At 40.2% G+C, this 21,953-nt stretch overlaps 1 protein-coding gene across 1 annotated transcript in view; it reads left to right on the top strand.

The window, feature by feature from the left end:
* The window catches only part of plxnd1.L (plexin D1 L homeolog), an 89,279-nt gene that overhangs the window by 19,962 nt on the left and 47,364 nt on the right, over positions 1–21,953 (top strand). The window contains exons 2-8 of the mRNA XM_018259056.2: positions 10,827–11,003; positions 16,820–16,951; positions 17,484–17,584; positions 19,147–19,279; positions 19,604–19,778; positions 20,345–20,453; positions 20,620–20,716. Coding sequence (XP_018114545.1) covers positions 10,827–11,003; positions 16,820–16,951; positions 17,484–17,584; positions 19,147–19,279; positions 19,604–19,778; positions 20,345–20,453; positions 20,620–20,716 — 924 coding nt within the window. The remainder of the gene's footprint in view (positions 1–10,826; positions 11,004–16,819; positions 16,952–17,483; positions 17,585–19,146; positions 19,280–19,603; positions 19,779–20,344; positions 20,454–20,619; positions 20,717–21,953) is intronic.

Below are 21,953 nucleotides of genomic sequence, written 5' to 3'. Positions count from 1 at the left end.
TATTTGGATGCAAGTACCTTTAAGGGCAGAGACACACACTGTTATTTCAGGAGATTAGTCGCCGGCGATAAATCGCTTCTTCTTTGGGTGACTAATCTGCCCAACTGCCTTCCTGCCGGCTAGAATGTAAATCGCTGGCGGGGTGGCACTCGGATCGCTTCTGTTTTCTGAAGTCTCCCGAAGTTGCCTCACAATGAAACTGTGGTCGACTTCAGAAAGCAGAAGCAATTCGAGTGCCATCCTGCTGTCGGGAAGGCAGTTCGGGGAGATTAGTCGCCTGAAGAAGAAACGATTTGTCGCTGGGCAACGAATCTCCCGAAATAGCAGCCTGTGTCTCTGCCCTAATGGATGTCATTTGTTACGACGACATTTTTGCACAACTGCTGTTTCTGCTGTGATCATACTGTATATGAGCCCTTTCAGGATTATGAAGAAATGGCTGTTCCCCTCTGTGCTGACTCTAAAAAATTTTTTATTTTTTGGCTGAAAAATACCAGTTATGAGTGACAGATCATGTATGATCCATTCATGTGAATCACAAGCAGCCCAGAGGTGGCTGTACCACATACCTCCCAACATTTTGGAAATGTAAAGAGGGATAAAAAGATTTTGGCCACACCCATTTTATGGCCACACCCCTAATTACCATGCTCATTTTACAAAATTTGGAAGGTTATTAAAGTTTGAACACATTTCTGTGGTTTATTTGTGTTTTGCTAATGAAGGTGAATTGCCCTTTAAGCTGCACATAATAGTTTCCCCAAGAGACCTGCTTATCTTAAATAGTTACAATTGTTTCTTTGCTAATCTTACATTGTTACAAAAGTAACTATTTGCACCTGGAAGATATTTTGGGCTAGCTGCCAAAAACCAATTGAGTTTTATAAAGATTGTATCTTTTTCTGGCTGTTCAGTGCAGGAGATCAAAGAGAAAGTCTGGATATTTCTGTACAAATCCAGGACTGCAGGTTGAGCTGTCAAAATCGGGACTGTCCCGCAAAAAAGGGACAGTTGGGAGGTAGGACTGTTAGTCTGTTGTCATTGAATAAGCAGTATGGTATTTCTCATTTAACGGAATCACTAGCTTAACTATAGAGAAAGCAGACTCCACAGTCGCGGGGAATTGGGGCTGGGACCATGGGTTCTGCTCCTTCTCTAGCTATGAAATTAAAGAAGAAAGTTATGAAGTCCACCTTCCCATCTGCTTTCTTACCACTGGACTGGGAGTGGACGACAACAGCAGCGGGAGTTGGCGGTTACGAGTGTCCATGCACCGGGCCCCTCTAAATAGTTTTTTGCAATGAGACTGGTACCTGCTTGTTACACCACTGATAGAAATAAACACAAACAGACAGGTCGTTTAACAAAAATAATGTCATTATATTTTAAAAAGCATTTTATAGAATACTAAAATGATTGTAAGTCATCATTATCTGGGTATGCTGCCCCTTTAAATCTATAGTGCTCTGTTTGGCTTTTCCGCATGAATACAGTTTGTTGGAACGAATGGCCTTTATAGTGCTAAAAAAAACATTTGTTGGAAAGAAGACTGAGCACAAATTGGCGGTGTCTGTGTTCTAAATTGTTTCATTAGGGAGATTATGTAACCCAATGTCCAGCTTTCTGTGCCGGTGCCAGAATTAGCCATTCATGCCCCTGTGCCGCACTCCCTTCTCTTCGTCTCCCTGGCAGGATTTGCAGACAGCTGCAGCCTGGAAGGAGGGGGCATCTTTCCAATGAGTCTGTGCATTGCTAAAGCCTGATAGATTCACGCAACTGGAAACATCTGTGGCTGGAAATCCTGGAGAGTTCAGCGTGTGGGGCCGGCATGTGATCTGCGCAGTTGTGCGCCCCCATTTCCCTCGCCGTGCAATGAACTGAGCCCTCTTCCTCTTCTCCGAGCCACAGATAGGAAATCCCAGCTAAGCTCTGTCTGGGCTACACTCAAAGAGACACCGATAACTTTATAGCGGAGTCATTTAGTTAATACCCATTTAGCTCCGGAGTGATATTGGCATGTTATGAATTAAAATTCCAGTGTACAAATTAAAGAATAAATCTTACATTTCACAGATTAATATATTACTTGTATACATTGAGCTGCGGTTACACTCTGTGTGGCCTTTAGGATGAACATGAAAGACTGATTTCGTTATGAGCGAGGCAGTATCTTACACTTAATTCCTCATATAAGTGGTGGTTAACTTTTAGTATGTTATAGAATAGCCTATTCTAAGCAAGTTTTCAATTGGTCTTCACTATTTATTTTTTTATGGTTTTTTAATTATTTTCCTTCTTCTTCTGACTCTTTCCAGCTTTCAAATGGGGGTCACTGACCCCATCGAAAACATAATGTTGCTATTTTTTATTACTTGTCTCACTATTCAGACCCTTCCCTAGTCATATTCCAGTCTCTTATTCAAATCAATGCATGGTTGCAAGAGTAATTTGGACCCTTAAAACCAGCTCAAATGGCAAACTGGAGAGCTGCTGAGTAAAAAAGCTGAATAACTCAAAAACCACACATAAAAAATTAAAATAATTGCAAATTGTCTCAGAATGTCACCCTCTATGTCATACTAAATGTTGGACAACCCATTTAGGTTAACTTTTAGAATGTCCTATTCTTAGCATATTTTCAGTTAGGCTTAATTTTAAATTTTTTATAGTTATTTGAATTGTCTTATTTCTGCTGCATCTTTCCAGCTGTCAGATGGGGGGGGGATCACTGACTCCAACAGCCAAAAAACTATTGCTCTGTCAGGCTACAATTTAATTATTATTGTTACTTTTTATTACTTCTTTCTATTCAGCCCCTCTCCTATTCATCTTCCAGTCTTTCCTTTATGGCAGAGACACTTGGAGATTCGGGGGGAGATTTAGTCGCCTGGCGACAAATCACCTCTTCATCGGGCGACTAATCTCCCCGAACTATCTTCCCGCTGGCTAGAATCTAAATTGCCGGTGGGATGGCACTCGGATTGCTTTGTTTTCCGAAGTCTTCCAAAGTTTCCACTTCAGACGACTTTGTAAAACGACGAGCTCCGAGTGCCATCCCGCCATCGATTTCGATTCTAGACAGTTCAGGGAGATAAGTCGCCCGAAGAAGAGCCGGGTTGTCGCCGGGTGACTAATCGCCCCGAATTTCCACGTGTGTCTCTGCTAGGGTTGCCACTGGCAGGTATTTTACCTTATTTTTAATGTTATTAATAAGGAAAAAGGTTAAATATATAGGAAGGCCAGTATTTTATTCCGGAAAAGGTGGCAACTCTGGTCTCTGCCCTAACAACGCTGCCTAGTTGCTATGGTAAAATGAACCCTATCAGCCAGAAGATATTCTAAACTGGAGAGTTGTTGAAGACAATGGTAAATATTTCAAAAACCATAAAAAATTAAAACCAATTGTAAATAGTTTTAGAATATGAACATCAACATCATAGTAAAAGGTAAACCACCCTTTTGGGTCAGGCCACACTGGGCATTTTGGGGAGATTTGGTCGCCTGGCGACTAATCGCCTCGTTCTTGCGGCAACCAATCTCCCCAAACGCCTTCCTTCACTCTGCGCCGACTAAAATGATATAAAAAAAAACCCCGGCGCTAATCACATGCGGGGATTTGTTTTCCGAATTAGCCCGAGGAAATTTCGGGAAACTTCGGAAAATGAATCGCCACGTGTGATTAGCACCGGCGTTTTTTCATTTTAGCCGGCACAGAGTGAGGGAAGGCGTTTGGGGAGATCGGTCGCCGCATAAACTAGGCGATTAGTCGCCAGGCGACCAAATCTCCCCAAAACGCCCAGTGTGGCCTGAATCGGCAGCGTCAACCAATGGAGCTGACTGTTTTGCTATCGATAGAACTGTGCTACCGTTTTTAATTTCCAGGGAAAATCCCTGGTTTGGACTTTCTCTTTCAGGCTTCTTGCACCAGAATACGTACGTCTGTTATCACCCTGTGAGCTACAGTTAATGAACAGGAGTGCTTAAAATGAAGTAGCACTTAAATAAACATAGCAGTTAGGCATGTGGGGCATGGTGTGTGGGGCTTAGACTGCTTTTAGCACAATTCATATGTCATACAAATTCCCAGTGGCAAAATGTCCCTGGACACTTAACAAGTTTGATATATCGACACTTGCCATATGATAGATAGCAGCTCTCATTTGTGTTTATAAATTCAAATATGCCGAGAAGGAATGTTCTCTGCATGGATCAAACTATGCCTTTGTAGTTCAGTATCTATTTAAAGGGCAGGATTTTGTGCATGAAAGATAGTAAAGTACATAAAGCTGTCATACAAATCTCTACATACAGCAGCACTCTATTGAAATTATTGCTCTTATGTCCTCTTCATGTTCTTTGGCTTTGTTAGGACGATACAGCATTCACTGCTGTTGGCCCTCAGTACTCACAGTTCCCAGACAATGTTACACGAAGTGTAACAACCAGAAGTACCATCTACTTGTTGGTGTTGATAATGTTCTTTATTCCTCTGGGTTGCATGACTATCATGCCTGGTGCAGGTCCATACTTGCATGGAGTGGTGAAATCACACAACAACCTATGCAAGAAGGTCAAGAATGACCATTTTATCTTCATTACATTTCTAATATTGCCACATGAATTGATGAGCTTGGGGTGAGAATCTTGCCAAGTCTGCACTGGGTGTTTTGTGAAAGAGTTTGCAGCTTGACTGGGTGCTTCTTTATGAATTCAGCACTTTTTGAGGTTAGTTGGTTAATTTTTTTTTTTAGACACAAAACATGAAATACTATGGCTTGCATGGAATACTGTACAAAGGGTGTGTGTTCAGAACAAGACTAAAACAGTGTTTTATTCCACCTAGTATCAGAAACCTGGTTGCAAGAGCTTACAATCAGCACATGTTACATAACTGTAGATTTTTTCCATTTAAAGCTTATAAAGTGTCTTTCAGATGCATACAAGGTGTCTTCCAAAGACTGTCCGACTGATTCATTACCCAGAATTATGTATACAAGGCAATGTCCCCTCATTCTTGCACTATCATACTGGATCGCTCTGCTGTGTAGATTTGCTTCTGATCATCAACCATCTCCTCCCACCAGGCTGGAGCATGGAATGTTACCGACTTTAGAAACATGCAAAAGAGAATTCATACTTCCCTTATATTCAGCAAGAGTGTTTGTTTGAAGAGCTTAGGCTTTGCCCCCATTATTGTAGGTTGTGCAACATAGTTGTAGTGGAGATGTCAGGCTGCAGACAGTGCTAGAGCTAACCAAATAACCAGGCTTCATTGCATTTTGACAGCCAGCTAGGGGAGGAATATTTTTGTCATCTTGGTGAACGTTTTGGAAGTGGCCTGAAGAATTTAGAGCAGGACTAATAACCAGGTGAAAGTTGCCTTTTGGGATTAGACCTGGAAGACATTAAAGTCTGTTCTGCAGTTTCACCAAAAGCATTTGTACAGGCCTGGTGGCCCTCTAGCTAAACACTGGAGAATAAGAAGACACTTTGGAAATGTGGTCATGTACCAAATATAATAATTAGTTAATCATAATCAGCCGTCAGTAAGGTCTTAAGGTGGTCATACACGGGCATACTTTTATCGTTCTGCCATGAACAATCGTATCATGAAACTATCGTCTGACTATTATTTTACCATACGATATGCCATCCACGGAGAACAATAATATGAACAGATATAATAGTTTTGTTTGCTTCGTGAACGAATGAACGTTGTTCAACAAATGAAGAGTGGTGCTAGCATTGTGTCACTGTCTGTAGTATATAATCAGTTTCTCCTTCCCTGCTCCATGCCGACATATGGATTTATGTTTTGCTATGGCATAATAAACTTGTTTCACATATGAGGTGATAGGGTGATATTCCTGCAGTCAGATATATCAATTCAAAGTCGGGAGTCCATATAGTTATTTAGCTAGGCCGAAGGGACCCGCCCCAGTTCCAAAGGCAATGAACTGCAGAAAAGTCCCATGGCCTCTTAAAGTAAAAACAAATTTATTTATTGATACCTATGACTACACCTATGACTAAGCGCCGGAGGGTGCGAAACGCGTAAGGTGGGATATGTGGGGTGGTATGTACTAGATACTGTTTTAATGTGAATATCAATAAATTAATTTGTTTTTACTTTAAGAGGCCTTGGGACTTATATCGTTTTTGATATAAACTTTTCTGCATTCCTGCAGTCAGCACCAATTTATTTCTTTACATCGTTCATACAGTTACAAATGAAGCTTTCAGCAAAGAGCATTTGGGTCCTTCCGTATATGTTCGTTGTTCCGTATATGTTCGTTGGCTTGTGCTACAATCCTGACATGCGCAAAGAGGGATTTTATCCCTGAACGAGTAAAATTTTTAAACTCATCCGATCAATTTTGCGAACGATAACGTGGAGACAATCGTTCGTCCGACGATCATTCGTACACCATCAACCATCCGATAGGTTATCGATATTATGGGAACATTCTGGAATCGGTCGTTTGGAAGTAAAAAAACTGCCCTTGTATGGCCATCTTTACCTAGTAAATGTAGTACCATGTCTGAGAGCTGCTTTCTCCAAATGTGTTGCTATATTAAGCTGAGCAAGTATTATTTCATTTCTTCTGATGTGACAACTGCAGGGCACAGAGGCATGTAACATTACAGTCTTAGAAAAATATTATGTCATCAGAGTACTCGTGGCTGCTCCGACTCATAGGAATATATTCAAGTATGAAGATAAATATTGCTCTCTGCTCTAAACATTTACATAGTAAATACTATTGTAAAAAAAACAAGTTACTGTGATTGTTCCATTACTGTTTAGAACTGTACAGAAAAAGGAATGCTAAAGTGAGTTCAAATATCCATGTAAAAGTAGGGGGTCCATTGTTTTATGTAATACTCAAGTGATTGTGACACAAGTGACGTGACTAAGCATCATTTGTAGGCCTTACAATATAGGAATTCCTGAGTATGCAAGAGATATGTGGTCTGACAGTGATTTAGACATTTCCCAGGAAGTTTGCAACAAACAAACACATTTCAAAACTGATGTTCCTTCTCTATAATCACATACCCCAGACTCTGCAAAGCTGGGGGACTTGGAAATCCTATTAAAAAAAAACATAAGTACAATGGAATTTTCTAAATTTAGTCAGAATGTTTCCCAGGGCTGAGAGAAGGGGGTTGGTTAGTGGAGGCACTGGGGAGACAGAGAGCATCCTGCTTTTAGACATGCCAAACATGAAAGTGGGGATTCTTCCTTAGGAGACTTTCTCTTTCAGGTTTGTTAGAAAAAGTTTCTTGGAATATTGATTTACAAACACAACTATTAAGCCCAGGCTGCACAGGTTTCTCAGAAACAAGCTATGATCGGATATTTTTCCCATTGAAAAAAGATTAAAAGGGAGCTGTCATTCTGATTCAAAAGTATAATCTGCAAAACAGTTTTGACTGATTAAGATAATTCTATTACACCAACGGTGTAATATTATTCATTCATACGTTTTCAACTGATTCGTTTATTCTGAGATTGCAGTTGATCTGCTCATACAAATGCTTTGCTAGATCCAAACCAAATGGGGAACCTGACAGCTAAGAGTGTTCTTCCATTATATAAGAGATAGCCCCACAATACAGAATATATTAATAACTTGCAAATAACCCAGTGTTTGCTATTCTAATGGCCATAGTGTAGTGGTTTGTCTGACCAGTGGTGGATTAATGCATAGGCATACCTAGGCTATAGCCTAGGGGTCCAGTGTTATTAGGGGCCCACCTAGTTCTTTTTATATTATTAATTCTCTTTCCAAATATTTTAATACTTATTTTTATTTGTTGCCGGGTACTGTCGGTGCACCTGGGAAAAGAAGGCAGGCAAGGCACGAGTATGCACCCAGATGTATGGTTATGAGGCCTATGGAACGTGTAGCCTAGGGGCCTCAAATCTCATTAATCCACCACTGTGTCTGATTGGTATCCAGTTTATTTTGCTTTTTATATTTCTAGTGACCGATAATGGAATAAGATACTCAGAAGTGTAATTGTTCTCTCTACTTATAAAGGAGAACTTATCTCTGGTTGGACTGCATAGCGTAGGGTTCCCTCCTTTCTGCTTCCATGGTAAGCATTGCATAATGCTCTGTATTATATGTGCTAATTACAGGCTCTGCTAAGGGAAGGGACCTTGCTAGTTTCCATTTCTGGACCCTTGTCATTTGTTTTCACGGTCATTGCAGTGTCACGTTCTTTTAAAGAGAGTAGGGTGCGTGCGACACGCCAAAAGAATGCCTGTTACGTGCAAAGGAATGTTGTGAACTTGCTCTGTTCTCTACACATTAATTACAAACTTTATGTGTGTCCCCCAGACATACTCAGAGGGGGTACAAAGTCTGGCTGGCATTGGCCCAGAATTCTGTAGTAATTATCTTAGAGACTCCAGACAGAAACAATTAGCTCATAATTATTTAACTGTACTATCTGACGCCTGTCAAATGCAGCCTAGCACCCAAAGGGTTAAAATGGCCATCAGTTAGTTGCCTTTTAGCTGAGAATAATTAGTGCTATTTTAATTCGCTATTCAGAATCCCAAAAATATTGTTGCATTACATGACTTTAGTGGAATCTGTTTCACAAACGTTTGACATTTGCCAAAATCCAACATGGCTGCAGTAGTGTGCGGTTCTATATACATGTATTCTTTTTTCAGTGTTTTTTTCTGCAATAATGATACTCTGAAAAACAGTAAGTATACTGTATGTATAAATGTATACAGTATATACAGTATATATCAGGCATACACCAAATCCAGAATTAAGTTCAAGATCCAGGCAAATCCTACCATATTATAAAATATTTTATTATGAATGAATCTTGAGTGTGTATTTTTTTTTTTGTATGATGCATTTATTTGGATTTTCTCACATTTGAATATGCAAATAAGGGTTCAGATTTGGTTTGGTATCAAAATTGTGAAAATAGAGCTCAGAATCGCCTTCGCTAATACACACGCATCGCTTCGATTTCCGAAGTCGCACAAAGTTTCCTCGTGAGGCAACTTCGGGTGACTTTGGAAATCGAAGCGCTGCGAGTGCATAGCCCAGGCAATTCTTCATTCAAGTATACGGAAGGTAATTCGGGGAGATTGTTGCCACGCAGAAGAGGCGATTAGTCGGCAGGCGACTAAATCTCCCCGAATCTGTTCGTCTGCCCCAACCCTAAAAAGCCTTTGCAACACATACACCTTTTTATTTGCATGTTTATATGTACTCATATTATTGGGAGCTGCTTTATTGTTAATATTCAGTGGAACCAGATACATACAGTATAATCCACTTTGTGAGCAGGTCCTTTAATTGGCTGCTAACACAATATTCAGAAAACAGAAGTAATGGGGTTAAAAAGTAAAAAATACCTCTGTTACCTAAGGTTAAAATGGCTTTAACAGAACTGGGTTTGATAATGAATGGTTGATTAATTAAAGGGGTTGTAAATTAACTTGAAGCATTATGTAGAGAGTAATATTCTGAGACAATTTGCAAATAGTTTTAATTTTTTATTATTTGTGGTTTTTGAGTTATTTAGCTTTTTATTCAGCAGCTCTCTAGTTTTTTGTTAGGATCCAAAAAATCCTAGCAACCATGTATTGATTTAAATGAGAGACTGGAATATAAATAGAGAGAGAGGGGCTGAATAGAAAGATGAGTAATAAAAAGTAGCATTAATAATAGATTTGTAGCCTTTCAGAGCATTTGTTGTTTACATGGGGTCAGTGACCCCCATTTGAAAGCTGGAAATAGCCAGAAGAAGAAGAAGAAGGCAAATAATTCAAAAACTTATCAAATAATGAAGACCAATTGAAAAGTTGCTTAGAATTGGCTGTTCTATAACATACTAAAGGTTAACTTAAAGGTGAACCACCTCTTTAACAAGTTTGTGCCCGATTAATACTTTTATGAGTACACAGCAGAATTCATAGGATTTAGCCTTCATTTATATATTTGTATTTTTTACAATTGTTCTGCAGCTGTCAGATTTAATGTTGGGTAAATTACCCTACCTACCAGGGAGCAGTATTGAAATCAGAATGAAATATTAATTAAAAAGAAAAAACAGCGATAGACCTAAAGATACCCTGTCAATTCCCCTTATTTTCCTTTGTTTCCTCACCTCCCATCCTGAAAAGACCAAGAATATGAAGGTGAATAGTTAACAAAAAGGTACAAAATAAATATTTTTTTATCAATTCTTTATTTTTTCAATTTTGAACAAATACAAAAAAATATATATATATATAAAAATACAAAAAGGGGATGGGGGAAAGGGGTATACAGAAAGGAAAACAGGGGAGGAGAGGGTGATGTGTGGTTCCATTCCACATTATGTACAGATATCTTAAAGAAATAGTCATTTGTTTCTTCACTTAAAACCAACATCTACTAGAAATTCATATATTTTATCTATACTTATAATCACCACTTCTCTTACAAGTATAGATCCAAATATATATTTAATTTATTTTCTTCATGTATTCTACCCAAGGATGCCAGATTGTCCAATATTTCTGACTTTGGTTATGAATTAAACAAGTCATTTCTTCCATTTGTCTAACTTCTTCTACTTTAGATAACCACTCTTTACAACCTGGGGATTCTCTTGATATTAATAAATATTGAACACCATTTGAAAATGCGATTAGAATAGGTCATATATAACATTTTATAAGATAACTTAAAGTTGAACTTCCCCTTTAAGCTATTTCTCATTGTGTGTGCCTGTGGGGAATCAGGGCTGACTCATGGAGGCTTTTCATTCCCGTTCACTGTTCTCTCTTCTTTTTGCAGCTGCAGGAGGAGCAGTTGGACTGTGGGGCGGCTCATCTCCAACACCCACTGTCCATCACTCGCCCTCTATCCGCCACACCTCTCTTCCAAGGCCTGGGATTGACTTCTGTGGCTGTGGCCAATGTCAGCGGTTACACAGTAGCATTCCTGGGGACTTCGAGCGGCCATCTCATAAAGGTGAGTTCATAATGGCTACAGAACTAAAAATGGCTCCCGATTTATAAACAAATTGAACGCTTCTCGGAAGGCTTGTGGCCCATGTTGAAAAAATAAAAAATGGCATTGGTTGTAAAGTCATTTGGAGTTATTGTGTTATTGCATTAGCCACAGTGGTTATGAAGATAGAAGACACACATACAGAAGAAATATCTTAAGTAAGGCAGCCCAGTTGCAGAACATTACAGTAGACGGGATGTGTTATCATTTAAATCAATCTGAACACACACAGGAAGTGGATGAAGGTCACACACTGTCACTTCCTGTTGTCCAGTTATCTCCCACATACATTGTCAGGAAACACTGGCAGATGTGATTATCGGCCTAGAACATGTGAAACTGATTGAGTGAGATTTAATCATGCACTCTAATTGGGATTTTGGCCAGTTCATTATAAAATGGCTAATGAGCCACTTTACCTTTTATTGTCCTGGGGTTTTTTTTCTGCGGAAACACTGAATATTTATTTTTCTTTTTTGTTTAACCTATGCCTTGACAGGTATAGGATCTGTTATCTAGAAACCCATTATCCAGAAAGATCCAAATTACAGGAATGCCATCACCCATATAGTCCATTTTAAGCAAATATTTCACATTTTTAAATATTTTAATTTTTCTGTAACACCTTGTACTTGATTCTAACTAAGATATAATTAATCCTTATTGGAGGCAAGACAATCCCATTGGTATATATTAATGTTTAAATTATTTTTTAGTAGGTTAAAGTAGGGAAGGCTCATTATCCAGAGAAACCCCAGGTTCCAAGCAATCTGGATAACAGGTCCCATACCGGTATTATTGACACTTCTACACAGCCACTATTTAGGGCTGTGACACCCCAGGCAGTTTGACTGTGGCAATGCTTTCTTGGTACAGGTATGGCATCCGTTATCCGGAAACCCGTTGTCCAGAAAGTTACAAATTACGGAAGGCCATCTCCCATAGAATTCATTATAATGAAATAATCCAAATTTTTAAAAAAGATCTCCTTTTTCTCTGTAATAATAACACAGTAACTTGTACTTGATCCAAACTCAGATATAATTAATCATTACAGGAAGCAAAACCAGTCTATTGGGTTTATTTAATGTTTACATGATTTTCTAGTAGCCTTAAGGTATGAAGATCCATATTACGGTAAGATCCATTCAGCGCCGGGCCAAGCCGACTGGCTGACTGAGACTGTGCGCACATGCACAGATTGCCGGAGAGGAGGAAGGCAGGAGAGAGTGCCGGAGGGTAGACAGTGCCGGAGGGAGGGAGAGCAGCGAACTAGGGGTAGGCAGAAAGCAGGTGCCTTCCCAGCACCCCCCCTTTAGTTGCGCCCTAGGCAAGTGCCTCTTCTGCCTACCCTAGTTCCAGCCCTGAATCCATTATCCAGAAAGCCACAGGTCCTGAGCATTCTGGGCAATAGGTCCCAAACCTGTATAAGTAACACAGCAGTCAGAATGGTCTTCCCAGCCTGTCATGGCTACTTGTTCCCATGCTGGTAGGATATTTTTCCCCCCATGGGCCTTCTACATAGCAGAGGCCACATCTTAGGTTTTCTTATATTCTGTAAGCCATAAATGTATTCTAGCATATGCAGTCCTCCATAGTAAGTACAATTCTGCAGGAAAACTGAGGATATAATGGTCCTAATATCTCACTCCCTGTGTGTATATATTCAGGTACCTGAACATTTTCTTATTTCCACTTGATTAATATACTGTATACTGTATTGTTATTTACCTCCGCAGTGCCATTACAGGTCTATTATTCCTGAGTTGATGTAGGGCCAAAATGTGAACATGTGGGGTGACACAGTAGTATGCTCCTGTTGTGCATGTATGCTGAGATAAATGGGGATTTTTCTAAAGTCTGCCCAGCGTGCACTCGGGTTACCAACAAACTCATATCACACACAGTCCATCTGGCACTGAATTACACACTGTATTGCTTCTAAATACACAGACAAGACACCCACTGTAAAGACCCCAGTGTGCTGGCATCCTCTCTGCAGTGCTTTGCCAAATGCTTTATTCTCTCCTCTGTGACTCAGTTTATTTCTCTTCTCCCTCCTCTGCTATTAGCAGCCCACAGGCCCTTCTTCTTTTCAAATCTTGATGATTCTATTGAGGGTGATATATTATGTGATGTCAGTGTTCCGTTACAGGAAAAAATGACTTTTTATCTTGGTATTCTTTTGTGGTCAGTAGTTGGGAATTTTGCCCAGGAATTTTGCATTTACCGCTTTTTTATAGCCTGCTCATATCTCTCATTGCACCCTTCATGGACATTTTCCCACCCAATGAGTATGTATACCAGTCCAACCAGCGCCTTACAGCTGTTGTAAGTAATTAGTTCACAGCATAGGTTGGCCACATGTAGAGAAAGTGCCAGTATCCAGAACCTTGCCAAGCAAATATCTTAGGTTTTGTTTTAATGCAGAAGTATAGAATTTAGTCAGACATTGCCTTAAATTTTATGTTTTATTAACTATTCCTGCAGACATTTCTTACAAATGTATTCCATACAATTAGCAAGTGGGTGTGAAGCATCAGCCTCTGTAGCTCCTCCTTTAGGGTAAGGTCACACCTGGAGATTGGGGGATATTTAGTCGCCCAGCGACTAATCACCTCTTCTTTGGGGCGACTAATGTCCCGGAACGGCTTCCCCCTGTCTTCCGCCTGCTAGAATGAGAAATCGCCTGCGGCATGGCACTCGCGGTGCTTCGTTTTCCGAAGTTGCGCGAAATTGCCTCACAAGGAAACTTCGGGTGAATTTGGAAAACGAAGCGCTGCAAGTGCCACACTGCAAGTGCCACACTGCAGGTGATTTCTCATTCTAGCAGGCGGAAGACAGGGGGAAGCCGTTTGGGGAGATTAGTCGCCCCAAAGAAGAGGCGATTAGTCGGGCAACTAAATCTCCCCGAATCTCCAGGTATGACCTTACCCTAAGTCCCAATATCCTCTGTGGTCTAATACATCTGCCTGTGGGCTAAACCGTTAAGCATTTCCAACTTAACTCACAGGTCAATCTAGAAATCAGGTCAACAAACAGTGTAGTGTAAATCCCTGTATGGTGCTGCTTTTTGTGTGACTTGTCAAAAGTTGTCCAAACATGATCCCATTTCATATCCAATGAGATACTGTATGACAAACCATACACAGTATGGCTGCCTTTGAGTTGTTTCTGCAGGCCAACAACCCATCACTGGTCAACTAGTCAAACAAAGCATTGGCAGATGACATTTCCAAAGCTGTCTGTTCAACGGAGCAACAAATACAGTATACATAGTACATAGATATCAGTCGGGATCATCATTCCAGCATACAAATGTAGAAATTCCTATGGTCTTTTGGAGACCCTTAATTAAGTTTGTCCAGAATGTGGCCCTTCCATTCCAACAACACAGAAGGGTTTGCAGTTAAACAATATCTGGCAGGCCACGGTTTCCCTATCCCTGATGTAAATATGAAATAAAAGCATCGTAATTTGTAATACTCAGCATACATTTCCATTAAGATTAAGAGCAGGGAGCATTTGGTGCCTGTATTGTGACCTCACTGACAGTCATATGGTGCGCTAGCTGTGCATGGAAACTGGAGAAAGTGCTGGAAGTAGCTGCTAGTTTGTAAAGTTTTGCCTGATCGGAATCAATCAGAAAGATTTAGGGGAAGGAGAGTGTTGTGTCTTATCTGCACCATCAGCTACTCCCCTCCCCACCTCACACATCACTAATGCAATTCAGAGAATCAGTTGTTATCTGGAACAGCCCTATAACCTCATTTTTATAGCTTGTAATTGAGCTCCGTGTTCCCAGGGAGAGGTAGTGATAAAGCATTAAGAGACGAAATGAAAGTTTCTGCGATGAAATCCCCTTGGGGGAGTCAGCCTATTAGTCACCAGAGAGCTGGAACATGGCGTATCCCATCTCACACTTCTCTCCCTGCTCCCCTCACACCTTGCCAGCAAACTAATTGAGGTGATCTGCTCCCCATTTCCTGACTGTTTTCTTTTAATAGGGGGCTTGTAAATTTCCAGATCCCACATGTGTATGAAAGCTATGTGTTTTAGTCTCCAGGGCTATGAGCCGAAGATAATTAACGGAGAGAGAGAAGTTAGGGTGGGGGGAGGCAGTGGGTTGGGATTGGGGGGGGGTGGAGAGAGTCTTGGAATTTCCTCTAGCATTTTGTTTCATTGTCCCAGAGTGAGGGAGTAAGCAGAACAGTGGGGCACACCTTTCATCAGGTTAACCCTTCAGCAACCACAAACTGCTATTGTACCAATCCTTTTCAGCATCCATATAGTTTCAGTCCCTTTCAGCACCTATAGGCCACTGTAGTTTAATACCAATCCATTTCAGCATCCATAGATTATTGTAGTATAGTACCCGTTCCTTTCAGCATCTATAGAACACTGTGGTATAGTTCCAGTCCTTTTCAGCGTCTACAGACCACTGTGGTATAGTTCCTGTCCCTTTCGGCATCTATAGACCACTGTACTTTAGTAGTAATCCATTTCAGTATCCATAGATTATTGTAGTATAGTACCCGTTCCTTTCAGCATCTATAGACCACTGTGGTATAGTTCCAGTCCCTTTCAGCATATATAGACCACTCTAGTTTGGTACCAATCCATTTCAGCATCCATAAATCATTGTAGTATAGTACCAATCCTTTTCAGCATCTATAGACCACTGTGGTTTAGTATCAATCCATTTCAGGATCTATAGACCACTGTGGTATAGTACCAGTCTCACTTAAAAAATGCAGAGAAGGTAGAGTCTGGGTGCTCACTAAACTGTGCTTTAGTTCTTATAAAGAGTACTTATAAATAGGATTTATTTTCCCTTTAATCACTTATGTCATAGATAAGTAAAGCAGCCTGCAAAGCAGATATCAGAATATGCAGTATCACATGATAAATTCCATTAACGCATGTAAATGTGTGATGTTTGAATGCAGACTGACTGACTAACACATATTGCTGAGAATTATTATTATATATAATATTTTATTCTGCACTGAAAGCAGCACGCTCACATCTGTTTGTTTTTTCATTATGATCCTGTTTTTCCCCTGGGGAGAAACGCGCCCAATAGACTGCAGTGCAATATGGTTGTTGTGCATCACGGGAAGATCGCACCCAGGGGACAGGGCACCACAGATACACACATTCCCTGTGAACAGCAGTCTGCCAAATTATCCCTTTCATTCTATGTTACACATGAGCTGGAGCGATGCCTTAATAGCAAGTAGTACTTTAGTGAGATACAGGCAGTTTGGTAGAAAAATACTCTACATTTTCAGTTTATATAGAGCTGCAATAGCTTAGTGACCCAACATAGGTATATAAAACCTCTAGCATGCTCCATCATGGGGTGCGAAGAGTTGTAGTTCAATAACAGCTAGACAGGTGACGTTTAGCATTCCTTTCTAATCCTTGTTACCACTCAGCAAACTGCTGTTTTTTTTTACATTTCTGATTTACTCCAAGACAGGGAATTCACAGACTGATGTACATTTTACCCCAAAGTAGTAACCCTTATGAACCAATCAGCTTTCTGTATTCATTCATCTTAATACAGATGGTAAAAAAGACTGTTTACTGATTGGATAAGGAGAGGTACTCCAGTTTTGAGAATTCACTTCCTTATGTCTTATAATATATTAAATTATATGCCAGTTGCCATTACTGTTCAGATTTTTAATGATGTTAAAATAAACCCTTGGCTGCCATGACAGTTATTAGATTTCTCTTGTTCTGATGTAACCTGATGCTTCTTCTTGTAGATTACCCTAAATGCAGATATGGCAATTATCAGCAAACAATCCATTATGATTGCTAGGGGACAGCCGGTCCACCATGTTATGGAGTTTGATCCCATGGACCCCACGTACCTCTTCGTGATGACATCACATCAGGTAGGATTTTCTTGTTCTTTGATTTATTTGGCTCTGTAAGTTTATCAGGTCTCATATCATATCCAACATGATTGGGCAACCTACGTCCCATAAGCTTTTTCTAAACTTCAAGTCCCAGCCCTCAATGGCCATTTCTGGTAGTTGTATTTCAGCAATTGCCTTCATTTAATTTAAATTCTGGTCTTTTATCTCTAAGTTAATATTAGAGTGCCCACTTTAGTCAATACTATACATGCAGCCGTATTGTAATACAGGGATTAGAATTCCTCTTTTTGGGAATTCTGGGAGTTGTAGTCCAAACAGCTTGATGATGAGTTTTTACATTCTCACAGCAGATAGCTCTATAGGTCAATGTGCTCAGGCAATAAACAAAGGCACATAGACCAAATCATTAGCATTGTGCCAAGTAATTTGTCTCCCACCAAAGCTTCCCTGTCTCTGTAAAGCATTGTAAAGGTAAACGGTTAGGCCTTAATACAGTTTTTTTGTAACTGGTTAGTGCTAGCAACAAGGCCCCTGTTTCTCCTTCCAGATGACGCGAGTAAAAGTGGCAGAATGTGACAAGTATCAGAGTTGTACGGAGTGCCTTGCTGCAGCGGATGCTTACTGTGGTTGGTGCACCCTGGAAGGAAGGTCTGTATCCCCCCCCATCATGAATCAGTTCTCATTCCTCCATGTCTGCCTGTAGAGTCACCACCTTACTAAATCCATTTTTTTTATCTAGTCCTCTCCTGACATGTCTTCATAAGACCCCATTATGATCCTAACATTGGCCTGGAGGACAAATGATCAGATCATCCAGATTTGGCCCAGTGTGTTGGTGTCCAAATTGATCTACTCACTTGCCAACCCCGTTATTTTAGTTTGAAGCCAGTACTTTTACTAATATTTTCCCATTCTTCTGTGCATTGCACCTAATTGCCATACTAATGATATGTACTACAATCCACTCAATTTATACATAAAAATGATGACTTCCTTAATTTCTGTGACCTATAATCCAGGCCAAAACACTCAGTATGGGCACATTAGTCCCCTATAAAGTGTCACTTCAATGCTAAGCAACCCATAATCTTTTTGTCTGGAAATAGTGTGTTGTCTACCTGGCACATCCATCCTCAAAATGCAGAAATTACACTCTTATTGGCCATTGTGTATGCAAGGAGGGACAATGTCAGTTCATTATTGTACAGAATCAGACCCCCTGCTTCAGAGTTGGAGAGCATCCCTGTTCATTCCATCCAATTAATTAGTGGGTAAATTAATATATTCTGGTTAGAGTGCTGGGTTATAAAGGTTATGGAATGCTGATATAACACTAATTACTGATCACTATGCACAGTTAGAATTGCTGCTTCTCATTATTTCTAATCAGCTTTGTTCCATTACCCTCTGGGTACATGCTCTCTCTAGGTCACTTTATCTTAGTGCGCCAGAGACAGGGCTTTCAGCTACAGCACATCTAGAGTAACCAATAACAATCGTTAATAAGGGACTGTATCGTTAATAAGAGATTGTATGGAACTGTGCTGCATTAGGTGTCCATTATTATATTAATTTTGCCTACCCCTGAGCCTCTTTCACATTAGTCTTTGTTTTGTTGTCCCAACCCGATTAGTTTGTTGCATCTTTTCCTGCTAATGTATTTTTATGGAATTGATGAGGCTTTGTACATACCATGTGACATGACTGCAAATGCAAGGAGAAGCAGCTTTGGCCATATTTGACCAGTTGCACAAGATTTACATCCCTGATTATTTCTATATAGTATACAGATCTGTTTCCAGTAGACCAGTCAGATTTTGTTTTATATTCCCTAAAGCAGTAATCCCCTACCAGTGGCTTGTGAGCAACATGTTGCTTACCAACCCCTTGACTGTTGCTCCCAGTGGTGTCAAAGCAGATGCTTATTTTTATTTCCTGGTTTGGAGGCAAGTTTTGGTTGCAAAAATACATACTGCCAAACAGAGCATCCTTTTGACTGCCATTTGCCAATCCACATAGGGACTATCAAATCAATCACAGCACTTATTTGGCATCCCAGGAACTTTTTTTCATGCTTGTGTTGCTCCCCAACTCTTTTTATAATTGAATGTGGCTCATGGGTAAAAAAAAGTTATGGGCCCCTGCCCAAAAGGATCCTGGGATCTGTAGTTTTGCAAAGGCTCACTCACTTATGTTCTTGCTTATGACAGGTGTTCTCTCCAGAAAGAGTGTCAAGGTTCTGAGGATTCGGCATTCTGGATGAGTCCCAACGTGGGTCAAGTGCACATGTGCCCCGCAATGAGCAGCATTCCCAATAAAACAGATGTTTCCTCCAACACCCAGGTTAGACTTGTATATTTCTTGCTGTATTATTGCTCAAAGCAGTAGCAAAGGCATCACCATGCAGCATAATGTATACTGTTCCTTATATAGCGTTCAATGCAGAGCTGAGATTAGCATGTGACCTAGCAAAAAGTAATTAAAAGGCTGTATTGCAATAAGTCATTCCAAATGTATTTCCGTGTATTCTCAAAAACAATAAGCAGCCAAATAATCCGTTTTTGCCCATTTGGTCAGAGAGACAGGATAAGCAAAGCGAATCGCAGAACATGAATTCATGAATGTCCGTGCTAACAAATTGTAAAGCATTGTATATTTCTTTTCTAGAGCATCATACTCCAGATCACTGGAAATCTCCCAATGCTTCAGCAGATTAATGTGTCGTGTGACTACGGGAATAATATAATCACGCCTGCTGTTATCTTATTTGTTAATGGCCAGCAATGGGGTCACTGCCCCTTCCTTCCCAGGGACACGTTCCCACCATTCCCACCAAGCCAAGGTAGAGTTTTGACTGGTCTGGTTCCATGTGTCCCTCACTCGTGCTTCATTATAGCTATGTTTCCATATGTATTTATTGCTCATAATTCCATAGGCTAGAAATATTTGTTGTTATTATAGAGCGTGAGTAAATATAACAAATGGGATAAAAGACTACTGACTTTTCTAAGCACGCTGACTTCAAGAACTTACAATCACTCCTTCACCCCAGTACATTATTGCTGATCACAGAGGGAAAAAAACTAAAATAGTCAGCCACTGCCCATGTAAGGCCCTTTTGGAAAATGTCATGTTATTGAATCAGATTGGAGTTGGTCTTTCCTAACTGAAAATTCTATATGATGCCCACCTGTGAATATCAGAGGTTATAGGCCAAGAAGAAGTAGCAATGACGACCCATCCCTTAGATTACCTCTGTTAGAATGCCTCTGTATATGTTTATAACATCTCTAGAGTCAATAATGTGCTATAAGTCTGGCTTGACTGATATAGAAGATCTGACGAAGAGTATTTGTACTCTGATGAAGAATATTGTATTTAATGGCTCCTGCTTTCATTTGTGTGCAGATTATGTGATGGTCGGTATGTCGCTGTCAGTGGGAGGGAACAGCATCATTCAGCACAAGTTCATCATCTATGACTGCAACAGGACGCAAAAAATGCATCCTAAGAATGCGTAAGTCAGCATTTTCCATTCCTCACTTTTTTCCATTCCAAGTACCTTAAATTGCAATACCTAAAGTGGAGGGGGTGCTAGGAGTTGCTCTGTAACATCTAGAGAACTGAAGATTTGAAGTACTGGTACCTATGCACAAATGATACAGTATATGTATATGTTGCAGGTGCACCAGCTGTGTGAAGTCTCGTTGGCCTTGCAGGTGGTGTGTGAGCCAACACAAGTGTGTTTCCAACGCATCAGAATGTGACACCATTGCACAGGTAAGAGAGATCACTGCCACAGGGAGTTTTATGTTATTGGGTTAGGATTAAACTATTTTAAGTCCATGATACACATAGGCATTTTGGGCATGTTGGGTATGATTTTTACATGCATACATTGCACCTTTAAGTAACAACCTGGTCATTTGCATTGGAAGGGGAGGTTTATACTGCTATGCGTGCCATGTGCCATGATCTTCTCTAAGAGCTGTCATTATGGGGTACAAAAAGAGGCAATACCAATACTTTTGTATTGTGCGGCTCCACAGAACAGCAGCTGTAGGTAATAAGAATGGGGAATAGTAGATTTAGATGAGCAAGACCAGTAGACCTTCAGCAATTTATGTTCCAGGAGCTGTAGGATGAATTATGGTCACCCAGGCCACAAACTTGCCCAATGGCCCATAGATTTCTTTGCATTAGACCCATCTTTCAATAAACATCTGCCAGAATATTGGGCATATTATAATAGTTATACAATTTTTCCCTTTGTATGGAAAAAAGCTTTGGTCTAAACTACATATTGTTTTTTTAACATCATCCTACTATTGATAGTAAATAGGGTTAGGAAGATCTTTTTCATGACACTACATCCCTGATATGTGTGTATGTGTATATTTATGTAAAATACATATCTGTGTTTGTGTGTGAGGTGCCTTCCTCCATTTTGGTTCTATTACAGCCAATTCACATGATGAAGGAGGAACTGCAATTTTCAGCTGCCGTGCCTAATGCAGTTGGTAATAGGATAATGTGTTTTAGGTCCATCTCTTCTAATTAGGGAATGAGATTGCCTGCTAAAATGAAATTCAGTTTCAGGCCAGAAACAGGGATTGTGTAATAGGATCATGGGAATAGCTTCTCTGTGCAGGTAGGACTCTCATTAGTGTCCATAAATGGCTTTGCACGTAGACCCTTTGCGGGAGGATATAATAAGGTATTCGCAATGTACCATCATGTGCCTCAGTCTTTTTAATAGGGGGAGAGGTGACTCCTCTGGAAAAACAAGACCCTCTTCAAATTACTATTTACTCACAAGAGTGTTCTGACTTCGTTAGAAGATAATCCTATTTTTGCAATATGTTGAAGGTAGGTTATCAGTCAGGCACCTGGGCTGTATATAACTTAAAATAGATTTGTTCTCAGAGTCCGCTATATGTTTATTTTCTATTCCATTTATTGGCTTTCCTTCAGGTAATCTGGTTTCCTCCCACTCTCAAAAAAGCAGTTAATTGTG

Source organism: Xenopus laevis, chromosome 4L (genome assembly GCF_017654675.1).
Source record: "Xenopus laevis strain J_2021 chromosome 4L, Xenopus_laevis_v10.1, whole genome shotgun sequence".
Taxonomy (NCBI): Eukaryota; Metazoa; Chordata; class Amphibia; order Anura; family Pipidae; genus Xenopus; species Xenopus laevis.
Note: the sequence above shows the minus strand (reverse complement) of the source record. Positions and strands in the feature narration are given on the sequence as shown.